At 41.3% G+C, this 17,183-nt stretch overlaps 1 protein-coding gene across 1 annotated transcript; it reads left to right on the top strand.

Moving 5' to 3' along the window:
- The first annotated feature begins 285 nt into the window (after positions 1–285).
- On the top strand, positions 286–5,209 carry LOC141009772 (myelin and lymphocyte protein-like). Its single transcript, XM_073482471.1, has 4 exons — positions 286–378; positions 4,146–4,313; positions 4,400–4,528; positions 5,135–5,209. The coding sequence occupies exons 1-4, from the start codon at positions 286–288 to the stop codon at positions 5,207–5,209; spliced, it is 465 nt and encodes a 154-aa protein (XP_073338572.1).
- Positions 5,210–17,183: the final 11,974 nt, after the last annotated feature.

The following is a 17,183-nucleotide window of genomic DNA, read 5'->3' as shown; positions in this document are numbered from 1 at the left end:
GTGAGCTGTTTCTTTACTCTGCAGCAAAAATGTTGATATTTCAGCCCACAGGTTTATCTGTAGCCACGAGGCACAAAATTCCTTCTCTGGTTGTTTCAAAATCCCACATGGTAGCCTTGGGCGGTGTAAGATGATGGGTGGTGCATGGAGCTGTTGTGGGAAGGGATCTCTCACCCACAGGAGCAGAACGGGTTTGTCTGGCCTCCCTATAAGAGTCAGAAACACCTGCTGCCACTCCGTTAGATCTCAGAGGAGAGGGCCGGTCGCCAGAAGGAACAGGCAGAGATGGCTGCAACGACTGCTCAGCCGATGGGGAGCCTGCCCAGCGGACTGGGGATCTGTACCACGGCCCCGGATATACTTTACCTGCCTGAACTGGTGAGTGGACGATGGCTGAGGACAGAGCAGCTGACCTTGAAGTCAGTAATGGAGGGCATTTCTTTCCATTTTGGATAAATGTTTGATATCCAGCTGATAGTTAAGGACTGTTTTAGATGAAACTAATTTGATTTTAAAGTGTTTTAATACAACAAATATTGCAATAAACAGTCATTAATGTCACTCATAGTAACAATTTAACTATTTTATTCAACTGGTAAATATCTAAAAATAAAACAAGTCTACTTTTACAAAATAAAGGTCTCTTAAAGGGACAAAAGGCAGTTGGAAGACACTTGGTATTTGAAATAAGTACACATTATAATTTGAATTCTCCTGCTGTAGCTCATGCTTAACTTCAGGTACCAACTTCAATGCTTATCTCTAAAAAAAAATCCTAGAACTTGTTTTTTATTTTGGCCTGGAAAAACAACAAATTAATGTGATGTACAGTTTGAGTTTGATTTTGAAGTATTTCAGTAGAAAATGTGCATTTTGGTGAAACAGGAGATGCTGAAACATATTGCCAACGTGGGAGGAGCGCCTGCGTCTTCTCACCTCTCACATTTCACTCATATTGTGTCTGTGTGCTGCTAATCTAAGAAAGAATGCGGCCAACTCTTCCTCTCCCTGCACGATGACAAAAGATAGAAACTGCTCATATGACCGTGCAGGGGAGGAAAGTGTTTCAGTTTATGTTGTATGTTAGGTTGTTTATTTGGGCTTTTATTTATCAAGGGAAGGGTTGTGATGAGGATCCACTAGCCATGTTGCTGACGCCTTGCTTCCATGAGGAGTTGCATGAAAACAAGCAACAGATCTGCAGACGGTGTGGTGATGAAAGGTGTAAAAGAGGCTAACGATATCTGCAAGTGTTCCGTAAACAGATACCACCAAATACAAAAAAAAAAAGTCCTCTGGATAGTCGTGCTTACATATTTCTTGTCTGTTTAAAAGGACAGAACAATCAAAGCCTTGTGTAAGGCAGCCTGATGGTTTACTTCTTACTTCAGTTTGTCCAGTTAGGCTATAATGATTATATAAATCATAAAGTGCAGGAAAAGTTAAGTTATCTCACCTTAATGACAGAATTTTCTCTGAAGAAAATAGAAAAAAACCCCACTAAATTAAATAATATAACATGTTTTTTTGCAGTGCATGCCTCACAAAACATACAAGACATTGATTTGATGCTGAATACGTCAGGCGTGCAGCATTTTCTTGTGCTTTTATCAACAAACATGTCGCCTGAAAAGACATACAGCGATCAGCGACATGCATTTTCATCACAGTTTATGGCAAACAGTTCTCTCTGTTTTCTGATTTTCTTCTTTCTTACGTGCCTGAGGTCACCTCTCATTATTTAACATTCTTATTAGCATTGGGTTTTTTTAATATATATGTCAAAAGACAGCGGGTTCTCAAGCAGAAATATGCAGTCGCTGAAATGCAGTTGAAGCAGCAGTTATGTAACCTCATCTTTGGATGGGTTGTAACCTATTTGAATGCTGTCGCCTAAACTATAGCTTTACAATCTGCTAAAGCAAAAGCTGTATTTACACAAAGAATATAAATACAGTATTATATATCTAATTGTTGGTACATTAAAGTTAATTAATCAAGCTGTGCACGCAAATTTAGGCATTTACAATTGTAACATATCACACGTGTGCCGCTGCTCACGCCCATGCTTTGTTGCATGAGATGTTACATATACATGCATTACATTAGCTCCACAATATACAAACACAACTTTATATACATGTATGAAAATACCCCTAGGTCTTGTTTTTTTCTGGGTTTCTGCAGCACTGGTTTTCCCTGCAGAGCGCACGAATCCTTGCGATATTTCTCAGAGATGTTTGGCACTGTCCTGGCCACATGCTGACGAGACGATGCCATGATGAGGTTTATGTGGCAAGAGAAAATGTCTGTGTTTCAACTGTAACACGTGACATTCAAGGCGACCCTCCCCTCTGTTATAAAGTACAAGACTGAAATGTCACGCCCTTTTGTGTAAATGTTTGATTGGGTCTTGAGAGAGTCACGGCCATTCTTTATCATATCAACCGATAGATCACATATACAGTATAATGAATCTATTTTTTTCATCGCAAAGAGAAGTTACGTGTTGGGTTAGATGAATAAGACATTAACTTGAAGAGATTAAACTTTTTGGATTGAAGGCAACTCCACCCCTCGTTGTTAAGAAGCTGAATGTAACAGAAAATTCATCAGTGTCTTGTAGTCCCAACAATTTAAAAGTGTGCATTGAAAAGAGAGTTTGTTGAAGTGACGAAGTCTGTCTTTTCAGATTATTTTGTGGTGTTCAGCAGTAAAACTAATGTTGTGTGAACTTTAAAGTGATCGGGAAAAGTGTTTTAAAGTTGTTCTAGTGACAAAATCTTTCACCGTACAGTGAAATCTTTTTTATTGACTTAAGACTTATGTAGTGTATTTCAATCAGTCATTCAGAAAAGAAAAAGTCTACAGTGCTCGGGTAGCTCAAACAAAATGTGATGAAGGCGCTCTTTGGTAGGGAATATTCCAAGGCGATCTTCTGCCAAAATGGTTAAAAAGCCTTTATTTAGATGGCTATTTCATGCTGGAAGTCTTAAAAACATTGACTATGTAGGTTAAGAAATGAGCTGAGAAGCACCCCATGCGTAACGGCACAAATTACCTTCTTCCGGTAGTGTGGAAACAGTTGATTCTTTACCAAAGTAGGGTCAGAATCATTAAATAAGGTATGGTTCGTGTTTAAATTGACACAAAGGCTTTTTTTACGTTGCAAACTATTATCTCTGTTCACTTTTATATGCTCGTATATTCAGGCAGGTGGTTCATGACTCAGTAAAAATGAATTCCTGAGAATTTCGATCACAGGGATGTGGTTAACACGTTATCTGAAGTAACTAAACACCACCCACCCTGTGCTATTGTAAGTAAAGAGAGACATGTTTGTTGAGTCAACGTGGAGAGATGTGACCTCTGGTCCTGCCGACTTGTTAGTTTGACGGCTATTTCATGTTAATTGTTGACTTTTACATTTTATGGTTTTGACCTAATTTTGATTTGTGCTTTTTTAGGCTGCTGTCTGCAAGCCCAGTTTGCTGATTCTTGACTTAAATGGGACCAAATAGAAAAACTGAAGCTTAAACTTGCAGTAAATACAAAAATCCAGTGATTATTATTATTTAATTTTATTGCATAAGTCATTTGATCCAGGTGTAGTTGTGTAAATCGGCCTGCATCCAGGTAATGTTTGATCAATAACGCAGGTGACCTATAAAATACTGTCCAAGTCAAAATAATGGTGGTCGCAGCTAAGCCCATTTAGATTGAGAGAAAATGAGCATGTAAGTCACAGGTCATTTGAGGGGAAATAGCTTGCCTAAGGAGAAGAATCCAAGAGTATCAAAACACATTTCTGCTGGTGGTAGGATTTCATGTCTGTAGGGGATTACTGCGCTGCAAAAAAGGTTTATGTTAGCGAGTAAGTTCATTAAAGGTCCAGTGTGTAGGATTTACGGGTGGCAGAAATGGAATACAATATGAATATTTATGTGTTAATTGGTGGATAATCACCAGAAACTAAGAATTGATGTGCTTTCTTTACCTTAGAATGAGCCTTTTGTTCAGACTTTATTAAAAAAAGGGACCCAAACACAAGACACACAGAGGCAAGGAACAAAAAGGGATCTTTAGTGACGCTGATATCCAAAATCATAATGCCCTCTGTCCACCTGCTCCCTCCATCTTTGCAGGTGTTTGGTGGTCTGGTGTGGATCCTGGTGGCGTCGACCCACGTGAACCCTCCGATGCCTCTGGGCTGGGTGATGTTTGTCTCCGTCTTCTGCTTTGTCATGACTTTCCTCTGGATGATCATCTTCGCCGCTGGAGGTCATAAGAACAGCTCCGGCTGGGCTGCTGCTGTAAGAGGAAGAGATCAGAACGAGAGAAAGAATGAATGAAACTGAGAGAAAGTGTTGTAATGTTAAAAATCTGTGTGTGTCTCCAGGACTTTGCTTACCACGGCCTGGCAGCGTTCTTCTACCTCAGTGCGGGCGTGGCTTTGGCTTATATCACCTTCCTGCTTAAACCACTTTCAGGCGTAACAAAAATCTACCAGATTGACATCGCTGCTGTGGTGAGAACTGAGTACATACTGCTATTCATCTGTACAGCACTAAAAAATGTACATTACAGCACTTAAATAACAAACAGCTTGACATTCTTTACATTTTTTGAGCCATTTTACAGGTTTTTTTTTATAATTCTGTCTCCTTCAAAAACAATCTAAGGCACACTGTAGGATTTGTGCATTATTAAAATGCACTTTATTTAACATTGCAATATGTATTTAAAATGACGTTGCGACCAACATAGGTCTTCATCAGGGTCAGCAGTGGCTTAGACAGCAAGATTGTATTTCCCTAATGAGTTGAATGGGAAGGCCTATTGGTCTAAAAACCAAGGAACCTAAAAAAGAAGGAAGGGTCATTGTGTCACCGAATCTTGCTTTGGGGCCAGACTGCGGTGCTGGTTGTATTGTCAATGGGAGATGCATGGAGAAACACACTTAAACCCAACATATCTATACTAAGTCAATCCTTTCTGTGTGTACATGATACTATTAACTGATCCACATGTTCTGTTTATGACTACAAACACATGTTAAATACAAACTTATATTATCTTTACCATCAATAGCTCCAAACAATAAAATATGTTTTCATTCGTGTGTGTGTTTCAGGTGTTTGCCTTCCTGGCCACACTCTTCTACTTCATCCACACCATCCTCTCCTCCATCCGATGGAAAAACTTTTGAAGAGCGACGCTGATACGAAGACATGTGTGTGTGAGTGTGAGTGTGAGTGTGAGTATGTGTGGTGGAATTACCCACAAATTACAAAATCATCCTGGTCAGATTTACGGTGGTTTTATGTTCGGTGAAAGTTGAGTGGATGTAGATTTGTGAAGAAGCACCATAAAATAAAATTAAAGCATGAAAAATGAAAGTAAATGGAGAGTTGTACCCTGTTATCACATGTTCTTATGAAAACTGTCATTTTTTTTATGCATGAGCTCAATATGAAAAATAGCTTTGTTTTTTTACTCAATTTTTTAGCCACTGATCATTTTTTACATAAAAGGAAAGTCAAAAATAGTCAAGAATATCACCTGCATTAAATATTGTATATTGCTTCATATTATCATCATGAATTTAAAAAAATCAATCAAGAAACACAAAATAAAGAACGTTCTCAAACTAGACGATGAGCAGAGTTATGTCATGTAAAGTAAATTAATTGTGGTGTTATCAGTCAGGAGTTCCTGATTAATTAACAAGGGCGTGCACACCTGGAGCTTGATGGAGATGTGATGAATGAAATAAAGTGGAATGTGAAGTTATGAATTTAAAGGAATAGTTCAACATTTTGGATATATGTTGGTTATATTTGCTTCTTTTGGGAGAGTTAGATGAGAAATTTGAGACCACACTTGCATCTATCCCTTAAATATGAAGCTACAGCCAGCTGATGGTTAGCTTAGCTTGACTTAGCGCAAAGACTGGAAACATGGTTGTGATCAGACTGAGAGATGTTAAAAATGCTTCTCATTGATTTTTAGATTTTCAACAACTGCTGCAAAAAATTTTTTTCTCTTTTTAATGTAGAATTAATGCCACAAATCATCAGTACATGAATGACGGTGAATTGTATGTTTTAGGTTTAAGACTTCTGGCTGAAACTTGTGTAGTGTTGCCATTTTTGTATCACAACATTAAAACAAGATATAGATGTAAACATGACGGAGTCTGTGTTTTATTTGCTCCACCTTCTCTCTGAAACATTTGAACACATTCATTCCTCACTTATCTTTTTTTAAATTTTGGGTCTTCATAGTGATTAAAACGTAGAGATTTGGTTCACTTGCTTAAATTTCTGCTGCAAGAACAGATGTGACCTACAGTTGAAGGGGCACTCTGTAGTTTTGGAGAAGAAATTCCAACGTCAGCTACATTAAGAGGCAGAGATACATTTTGGAAAGCATGAACATGAATGACTCTGATAAACATTAAACCATGCATCAATCATGACCCTAATGCCAGCCTTAAGGCAGTCTCATGAAACATTGTCTCTTTTCACTAAAATATTCACCAAAAATACAAATTTCACCGGAATCCGATGGGGACTGCTGTGTCTCGTTCAGCCAGTATAGGAGCACATTTGGGAGCGATTTCAAGTCAATCGGTCCAAAGACCTGGAAGCTATTGAAAAAATGGGCCACTTTTTTCTTTAAAATATTCACCAAAAATACAAATTTCACCGGAATCCGATGGGGACTGCTGTGTCTCATTCAGCGAGTAGAGGACCACATTCGTGACGAATTTCGAGTCAATCGGTCAAAAGACGACCGTAACCCTAACCCTAGCTCCATAACCCTAACCCTAACCCTAACCCTAATGCCAGCCTTAAGGCAGTCTCATGAAACATTGTCTCTTTTCACTAAAATATTCACCAAAAATACAAATTTCACCGGAATCCGATGGGGACTGCTGTGTCTCGTTCAGCCAGTATAAGAGCACATTTGGGAGCGATTTCGAGTCAATCGGTCCAAAGACCTGGAAGCTATTGAAAAAATGGGCCACTTTTTTCTTTAAAATATTCACCAAAAATACAAATTTCACCGGAATCCGATGGGGACTGCTGTGTCTCATTCAGCGAGTAGAGGACCATATTCGTGACGAATTTCGAGTCAATCGGTCAAAAGACGACCGTAACCCTAACCCTAGCTCCATAACCCTAACCCTAACCCTAACCCTAATGCCAGCCTTAAGGCAGTCTCATGAAACATTGTCTCTTTTCACTAAAATATTCACCAAAAATACAAATTTCACCGGAATCCGATGGGGACTGCTGTGTCTCGTTCAGCCAGTATAGGAGCACATTTGGGAGCGATTTCGAGTCAATCGGTCCAAAGACCTGAAAGCTATTGAAAAAATGGGCCACTTTTTTCTTTAAAATATTCACCAAAAATACAAATTTCACCGGAATCCGATGGGGACTGCTGTGTCTCGTTCAGCCAGTATAGGAGCACATTTGGGAGCGATTTCAAGTCAATCGGTCCAAAGACCTGGAAGCTATTGAAAAAATGGGCCACTTTTTTCTTTAAAATATTCACCAAAAATACAAATTTCACCGGAATCCGATGGGGACTGCTGTGTCTCATTCAGCGAGTAGAGGACCACATTCGTGACGAATTTCGAGTCAATCGGTCAAAAGACGACCGTAACCCTAACCCTAGCTCCATAACCCTAACCCTAACCCTAACCCTAATGCCAGCCTTAAGGCAGTCTCATGAAACATTGTCTCTTTTCACTAAAATATTCACCAAAAATACAAATTTCACCGGAATCCGATGGGGACTGCTGTGTCTCGTTCAGCCAGTATAGGAGCACATTTGGGAGCGATTTCGAGTCAATCGGTCCAAAGACCTGGAAGCTATTGACAAAATGGGCCACTTTTTTCACTAAAATATTCACCAAAAATACAAATTTCACCGGAATCCGGTGGGGACTGCTGTGTCTCGTTCAACCAGTATAGGAGCACATTTGGGAGCGATTTTGAGTCAATCGGTCCAAAGACCTGGAAGCTATTGAAAAAATGGGCCACTTTTTTCTTTAAAATATTCACCAAAAATACAAATTTCACCAGAATCCGATGGGGACTGCTGTGTCTCATTCAGCGAGTAGAGGACCACATTCGTGACGAATTTCGAGTCAATCGGTCAAAAGACGACCGTAACCCTAACCCTAGCTCCATAACCCTAACCCTAACCCTAACCCTAATGCCAGCCTTAAGGCAGTCTCATGAAACATTGTCTCTTTTCACTAAAATATTCACCAAAAATACAAATTTCACCGGAATCCGATGGGGACTGCTGTGTCTCGTTCAGCCAGTATAGGAGCACATTTGGGAGCGATTTCGAGTCAATCGGTCCAAAGACCTGAAAGCTATTGAAAAAATGGGCCACTTTTTTCTTTAAAATATTCACCAAAAATACAAATTTCACCGGAATCCGATGGGGACTGCTGTGTCTCATTCAGCGAGTAGAGGACCACATTCGTGACGAATTTCGAGTCAATCGGTCAAAAGACGACCGTAACCCTAACCCTAGCTCCATAACCCTAACCCTAACCCTAACCCTAATGCCAGCCTTAAGGCAGTCTCATGAAACATTGTCTCTTTTCACTAAAATATTCACCAAAAATACAAATTTCACCGGAATCCGATGGGGACTGCTGTGTCTCGTTCAGCCAGTATAGGAGCACATTTGGGAGCGATTTCAAGTCAATCGGTCCAAAGACCTGGAAGCTATTGAAAAAATGGGCCACTTTTTTCTTTAAAATATTCACCAAAAATACAAATTTCACCGGAATCCGATGGGGACTGCTGTGTCTCATTCAGCGAGTAGAGGACCACATTCGTGACGAATTTCGAGTCAATCGGTCAAAAGACGACCGTAACCCTAACCCTAGCTCCATAACCCTAACCCTAACCCTAACCCTAATGCCAGCCTTAAGGCAGTCTCATGAAACATTGTCTCTTTTCACTAAAATATTCACCAAAAATACAAATTTCACCGGAATCCGATGGGGACTGCTGTGTCTCGTTCAGCCAGTATAGGAGCACATTTGGGAGCGATTTCAAGTCAATCGGTCCAAAGACCTGGAAGCTATTGAAAAAATGGGCCACTTTTTTCTTTAAAATATTCACCAAAAATACAAATTTCACCGGAATCCGATGGGGACTGCTGTGTCTCATTCAGCGAGTAGAGGACCACATTCGTGACGAATTTCGAGTCAATCGGTCAAAAGACGACCGTAACCCTAACCCTAGCTCCATAACCCTAACCCTAACCCTAACCCTAATGCCAGCCTTAAGGCAGTCTCATGAAACATTGTCTCTTTTCACTAAAATATTCACCAAAAATACAAATTTCACCGGAATCCGATGGGGACTGCTGTGTCTCGTTCAGCCAGTATAGGAGCACATTTGGGAGCGATTTCGAGTCAATCGGTCCAAAGACCTGAAAGCTATTGAAAAAATGGGCCACTTTTTTCTTTAAAATATTCACCAAAAATACAAATTTCACCGGAATCCGATGGGGACTGCTGTGTCTCGTTCAGCCAGTATAGGAGCACATTTGGGAGCGATTTCAAGTCAATCGGTCCAAAGACCTGGAAGCTATTGAAAAAATGGGCCACTTTTTTCTTTAAAATATTCACCAAAAATACAAATTTCACCGGAATTCGATGGGGACTGCTGTGTCTCATTCAGCGAGTAGAGGACCACATTCGTGACGAATTTCGAGTCAATCGGTCAAAAGACGACCGTAACCCTAACCCTAGCTCCATAACCCTAACCCTAACCCTAACCCTAATGCCAGCCTTAAGGCAGTCTCATGAAACATTGTCTCTTTTCACTAAAATATTCACCAAAAATACAAATTTCACCGGAATCCGATGGGGACTGCTGTGTCTCGTTCAGCCAGTATAGGAGCACATTTGGGAGCGATTTCGAGTCAATCGGTCCAAAGACCTGAAAGCTATTGAAAAAATGGGCCACTTTTTTCTTTAAAATATTCACCAAAAATACAAATTTCACCGGAATCCGATGGGGACTGCTGTGTCTCATTCAGCGAGTAGAGGACCACATTCGTGATGAATTTCGAGTCAATCGGTCCAAAGACCTGGAAACTATTGAAAAAATGGGCCACTTTTTTCTTTAAAATATTCACCAAAAATACAAATTTCACCGGAATCCAATGGGGACTGCTGTGTCTCGTTCAGCCAGTATAGGAGCACATTTGGGAGCGATTTCAAGTCAATCGGTCCAAAGACCTGGAAGCTATTGAAAAAATGGGCCACTTTTTTCTTTAAAATATTCACCAAAAATACAAATTTCACCGGAATCCGATGGGGACTGCTGTGTCTCATTCAGCGAGTAGAGGACCACATTCGTGACGAATTTCGAGTCAATCGGTCAAAAGACGACCGTAACCCTAACCCTAGCTCCATAACCCTAACCCTAACCCTAACCCTAATGCCAGCCTTAAGGCAGTCTCATGAAACATTGTCTCTTTTCACTAAAATATTCACCAAAAATACAAATTTCACCGGAATCCGATGGGGACTGCTGTGTCTCGTTCAGCCAGTATAGGAGCACATTTGGGAGCGATTTCAAGTCAATCGGTCCAAAGACCTGGAAGCTATTGAAAAAATGGGCCACTTTTTTCTTTAAAATATTCACCAAAAATACAAATTTCACCGGAATCCGATGGGGACTGCTGTGTCTCATTCAGCGAGTAGAGGACCACATTCGTGACGAATTTCGAGTCAATCGGTCAAAAGACGACCGTAACCCTAACCCTAGCTCCATAACCCTAACCCTAACCCTAACCCTAATGCCAGCCTTAAGGCAGTCTCATGAAACATTGTCTCTTTTCACTAAAATATTCACCAAAAATACAAATTTCACCGGAATCCGATGGGGACTGCTGTGTCTCGTTCAGCCAGTATAGGAGCACATTTGGGAGCGATTTCGAGTCAATCGGTCCAAAGACCTGAAAGCTATTGAAAAAATGGGCCACTTTTTTCTTTAAAATATTCACCAAAAATACAAATTTCACCGGAATCCGATGGGGACTGCTGTGTCTCGTTCAGCCAGTATAGGAGCACATTTGGGAGCGATTTCAAGTCAATCGGTCCAAAGACCTGGAAGCTATTGAAAAAATGGGCCACTTTTTTCTTTAAAATATTCACCAAAAATACAAATTTCACCGGAATTCGATGGGGACTGCTGTGTCTCATTCAGCGAGTAGAGGACCACATTCGTGACGAATTTCGAGTCAATCGGTCAAAAGACGACCGTAACCCTAACCCTAGCTCCATAACCCTAACCCTAACCCTAACCCTAATGCCAGCCTTAAGGCAGTCTCATGAAACATTGTCTCTTTTCACTAAAATATTCACCAAAAATACAAATTTCACCGGAATCCGATGGGGACTGCTGTGTCTCGTTCAACCAGTATAGGAGCACATTTGGGAGCGATTTCGAGTCAATCGGTCCAAAGACCTGGAAGCTATTGAAAAAATGGGCCACTTTTTTCACTAAAATATTCACCAAAAATACAAATTTCACCGGAATCCGATGGGGACTGCTGTGTCTCGTTCAACCAGTATAGGAGCACATTTGGGAGCGATTTCGAGTCAATCGGTCCAAAGACCTGGAAGCTATTGAAAAAATGGGCCACTTTTTTCTTTAAAATATTCACCAAAAATACAAATTTCACCGGAATCCGATGGGGACTGCTGTGTCTCATTCAGCGAGTAGAGGACCACATTCGTGACGAATTTGGAGTCAATCGGTCAAAAGACGACCGTAACCCTAACCCTAGCTCCATAACCCTAACCCTAACCCTAACCCTAATGCCAGCCTTAAGGCAGTCTCATGAAACATTGTCTCTTTTCACTAAAATATTCACCAAAAATACAAATTTCACCGGAATCCGATGGGGACTGCTGTGTCTCGTTCAGCCAGTATAGGAGCACATTTGGGAGCGATTTCGAGTCAATCGGTCCAAAGACCTGGAAGCTATTGAAAAAATGGGCCACTTTTTTCTTTAAAATATTCACCAAAAATACAAATTTCACCGGAATCCGATGGGGACTGCTGTGTCTCGTTCAGGCAGTATAGGAGCACATTTGGGAGCGATTTCGAGTCAATCGGTCCAAAGACCTGGAAGCTATTGAAAAAATGGGCCACTTTTTTCTTTAAAATATTCACCAAAAATACAAATTTCACCGGAATCCAATGGGGACTGCTGTGTCTCATTCAGCGAGTAGAGGACCACATTCGTGACGAATTTCGAGTCAATCGGTCAAAAGACGACCGTAACCCTAACCCTAGCTCCATAACCCTAACCCTAACCCTAACCCTAATGCCAGCCTTAAGGCAGTCTCATGAAACATTGTCTCTTTTCACTAAAATATTCACCAAAAATACAAATTTCACCGGAATCCGATGGGGACTGCTGTGTCTCGTTCAGCCAGTATAGGAGCACATTTGGGAGCGATTTCGAGTCAATCGGTCCAAAGACCTGGAAGCTATTGAAAAAATGGGCCACTTTTTTCTTTAAAATATTCACCAAAAATACAAATTTCACCGGAATCTGATGGGGACTGCTGTGTCTCATTCAGCGAGTAGAGGACCACATTCGTGACGAATTTCGAGTCAATCGGTCAAAAGACGACCGTAACCCTAACCCTAGCTCCATAACCCTAACCCTAACCCTAACCCTAATGCCAGCCTTAAGGCAGTCTCATGAAACATTGTCTCTTTTCACTAAAATATTCACCAAAAATACAAATTTCACCGGAATCCGATGGGGACTGCTGTGTCTCGTTCAGCCAGTATAGGAGCACATTTGGGAGCGATTTCAAGTCAATCGGTCCAAAGACCTGGAAGCTATTGAAAAAATGGGCCACTTTTTTCTTTAAAATATTCACCAAAAATACAAATTTCACCGGAATCCGATGGGGACTGCTGTGTCTCGTTCAGCCAGTATAGGAGCACATTTGGGAGCGATTTCGAGTCAATCGGTCCAAAGACCTGGAAGCTATTGAAAAAATGGGCCACTTTTTTCTTTAAAATATTCACCAAAAATACAAATTTCACCGGAATCCGATCGGGACTGCTGTGTCTCATTCAGCGAGTAGAGGACCACATTCGTGACGAATTTCGAGTCAATCGGTCAAAAGACGACCGTAACCGTAACCCTAACCCTAGCTCCATAACCCTAACCCTAACCCTAACCCTAATGCCAGCCTTAAGGCAGTCTCATGAAACATTGTCTCTTTTCACTAAAATATTCACCAAAAATACAAATTTCACCGGAATCCGATGGGGACTGCTGTGTCTCGTTCAGCCAGTATAGGAGCACATTTGGGAGCGATTTGGAGTCAATCGGTCCAAAGACCTGGAAGCTATTGAAAAAATGGGCCACTTTTTTCTTTAAAATATTCACCAAAAATACAAATTTCACCGGAATCCGATGGGGAATGCTGTGTCTCGTTCAGCCAGTATAGGAGCACATTTGGGAGCGATTTCAAGTCAATCGGTCCAAAGACCTGGAAGCTATTGAAAAAATGGGCCACTTTTTTCTTTAAAATATTCACCAAAAATACAAATTTCACCGGAATCCGATGGGGACTGCTGTGTCTCATTCAGCGAGTAGAGGACCACATTCGTGACGAATTTCGAGTCAATCGGTCAAAAGACGACCGTAACCCTAACCCTAGCTCCATAACCCTAACCCTAACCCTAACCCTAATGCCAGCCTTAAGGCAGTCTCATGAAACATTGTCTCTTTTCACTAAAATATTCACCAAAAATACAAATTTCACCGGAATCCGATGGGGACTGCTGTGTCTCGTTCAGCCAGTATAGGAGCACATTTGGGAGCGATTTCAAGTCAATCGGTCCAAAGACCTGGAAGCTATTGAAAAAATGGGCCACTTTTTTCTTTAAAATATTCACCAAAAATACAAATTTCACCGGAATCCGATGGGGACTGCTGTGTCTCATTCAGCGAGTAGAGGACCACATTCGTGACGAATTTCGAGTCAATCGGTCAAAAGACGACCGTAACCCTAACCCTAGCTCCATAACCCTAACCCTAACCCTAACCCTAATGCCAGCCTTAAGGCAGTCTCATGAAACATTGTCTTTTCACTAAAATATTCACCAAAAATACAAATTTCACCGGAATCCGATGGGGACTGCTGTGTCTCGTTCAGCCAGTATAGGAGCACATTTGGGAGCGATTTCAAGTCAATCGGTCCAAAGACCTGGAAGCTATTGAAAAAATGGGCCACTTTTTTCTTTAAAATATTCACCAAAAATACAAATTTCACCGGAATCCGATGGGGACTGCTGTGTCTCATTCAGCGAGTAGAGGACCACATTCGTGACAAATTTCGAGTCAATCGGTCAAAAGACGACCGTAACCCTAACCCTAGCTCCATAACCCTAACCCTAACCCTAACCCTAATGCCAGCCTTAAGGCAGTCTCATGAAACATTGTCTCTTTTCACTAAAATATTCACCAAAAATACAAATTTCACCGGAATCCGATGGGGACTGCTGTGTCTCGTTCAGCCAGTATAGGAGCACATTTGGGAGCGATTTCGAGTCAATCGGTCCAAAGACCTGAAAGCTATTGAAAAAATGGGCCACTTTTTTCTTTAAAATATTCACCAAAAATACAAATTTCACCGGAATCCGATGGGGACTGCTGTGTCTCGTTCAGCCAGTATAGGAGCACATTTGGGAGCGATTTCAAGTCAATCGGTCCAAAGACCTGGAAGCTATTGAAAAAATGGGCCACTTTTTTCTTTAAAATATTCACCAAAAATACAAATTTCACCGGAATTCGATGGGGACTGCTGTGTCTCATTCAGCGAGTAGAGGACCACATTCGTGACGAATTTCGAGTCAATCGGTCAAAAGACGACCGTAACCCTAACCCTAGCTCCATAACCCTAACCCTAACCCTAACCCTAATGCCAGCCTTAAGGCAGTCTCATGAAACATTGTCTCTTTTCACTAAAATATTCACCAAAAATACAAATTTCACCGGAATCCGATGGGGACTGCTGTGTCTCGTTCAGCCAGTATAGGAGCACATTTGGGAGCGATTTCGAGTCAATCGGTCCAAAGACCTGGAAGCTATTGAAAAAATGGGCCACTTTTTTCACTAAAATATTCACCAAAAATACAAATTTCACCGGAATCCGATGGGGACTGCTGTGTCTCGTTCAACCAGTATAGGAGCACATTTGGGAGCGATTTCGAGTCAATCGGTCCAAAGACCTGGAAGCTATTGAAAAAATGGGCCACTTTTTTCTTTAAAATATTCACCAAAAATACAAATTTCACCGGAATCCGATGGGGACTGCTGTGTCTCATTCAGCGAGTAGAGGACCACATTCGTGACGAATTTGGAGTCAATCGGTCAAAAGACGACCGTAACCCTAACCCTAGCTCCATAACCCTAACCCTAACCCTAACCCTAATGCCAGCCTTAAGGCAGTCTCATGAAACATTGTCTCTTTTCACTAAAATATTCACCAAAAATACAAATTTCACCGGAATCCGATGGGGACTGCTGTGTCTCGTTCAGCCAGTATAGGAGCACATTTGGGAGCGATTTCGAGTCAATCGGTCCAAAGACCTGAAAGCTATTGAAAAAATGGGCCACTTTTTTCTTTAAAATATTCACCAAAAATACAAATTTCACCGGAATCCGATGGGGACTGCTGTGTCTCATTCAGCGAGTAGAGGACCACATTCGTGACGAATTTCGAGTCAATCGGTCAAAAGACGACCGTAACCCTAACCCTAGCTCCATAACCCTAACCCTAACCCTAACCCTAATGCCAGCCTTAAGGCAGTCTCATGAAACATTGTCTCTTTTCACTAAAATATTCACCAAAAATACAAATTTCACCGGAATCCGATGGGGACTGCTGTGTCTCGTTCAGCCAGTATAGGAGCACATTTGGGAGCGATTTCAAGTCAATCGGTCCAAAGACCTGGAAGCTATTGAAAAAATGGGCCACTTTTTTCTTTAAAATATTCACCAAAAATACAAATTTCACCGGAATCCGATGGGGACTGCTGTGTCTCATTCAGCGAGTAGAGGACCACATTCGTGACGAATTTCGAGTCAATCGGTCAAAAGACGACCGTAACCCTAACCCTAGCTCCATAACCCTAACCCTAACCCTAACCCTAATGCCAGCCTTAAGGCAGTCTCATGAAACATTGTCTCTTTTCACTAAAATATTCACCAAAAATACAAATTTCACCGGAATCCGATGGGGACTGCTGTGTCTCGTTCAGCCAGTATAGGAGCACATTTGGGAGCGATTTCAAGTCAATCGGTCCAAAGACCTGGAAGCTATTGAAAAAATGGGCCACTTTTTTCTTTAAAATATTCACCAAAAATACAAATTTCACCGGAATCCGATGGGGACTGCTGTGTCTCATTCAGCGAGTAGAGGACCACATTCGTGACGAATTTCGAGTCAATCGGTCAAAAGACGACCGTAACCCTAACCCTAGCTCCATAACCCTAACCCTAACCCTAACCCTAATGCCAGCCTTAAGGCAGTCTCATGAAACATTGTCTCTTTTCACTAAAATATTCACCAAAAATACAAATTTCACCGGAATCCGATGGGGACTGCTGTGTCTCGTTCAGCCAGTATAGGAGCACATTTGGGAGCGATTTCGAGTCAATCGGTCCAAAGACCTGAAAGCTATTGAAAAAATGGGCCACTTTTTTCTTTAAAATATTCACCAAAAATACAAATTTCACCGGAATCCGATGGGGACTGCTGTGTCTCGTTCAGCCAGTATAGGAGCACATTTGGGAGCGATTTCAAGTCAATCGGTCCAAAGACCTGGAAGCTATTGAAAAAATGGGCCACTTTTTTCTTTAAAATATTCACCAAAAATACAAATTTCACCGGAATTCGATGGGGACTGCTGCTGCTGTGTCTCATTCAGCGAGTAGAGGACCACATTCGTGACGAATTTCGAGTCAATCGGTCAAAAGACGACCGTAACCCTAACCCTAGCTCCATAACCCTAACCCTAACCCTAACCCTAATGCCAGCCTTAAGGCAGTCTCATGAAACATTGTCTCTTTTCACTAAAATATTCACCAAA

The sequence above is a fragment of the Pagrus major genome, chromosome 15 (assembly GCF_040436345.1).
Source record: "Pagrus major chromosome 15, Pma_NU_1.0".
NCBI classification, from domain to species: Eukaryota; Metazoa; Chordata; class Actinopteri; order Spariformes; family Sparidae; genus Pagrus; species Pagrus major.
This window is presented reverse-complemented; position numbering and strand designations above follow the sequence as displayed.

Coding starts and splice junctions, on each gene's coding strand:
- LOC141009772 (XM_073482471.1), top strand. CDS start 286: ATGGCTGCAACGACTGCTCAGCCGATGGGGAGCCTGCCCAGCGGACTG. Junction 379..4,145: donor TACTTTACCTGCCTGAACTG/GTGAGTGGACGA, acceptor CCATCTTTGCAG/GTGTTTGGTGGTCTGGTGTG. Junction 4,314..4,399: donor GCTCCGGCTGGGCTGCTGCT/GTAAGAGGAAGA, acceptor GTGTGTCTCCAG/GACTTTGCTTACCACGGCCT.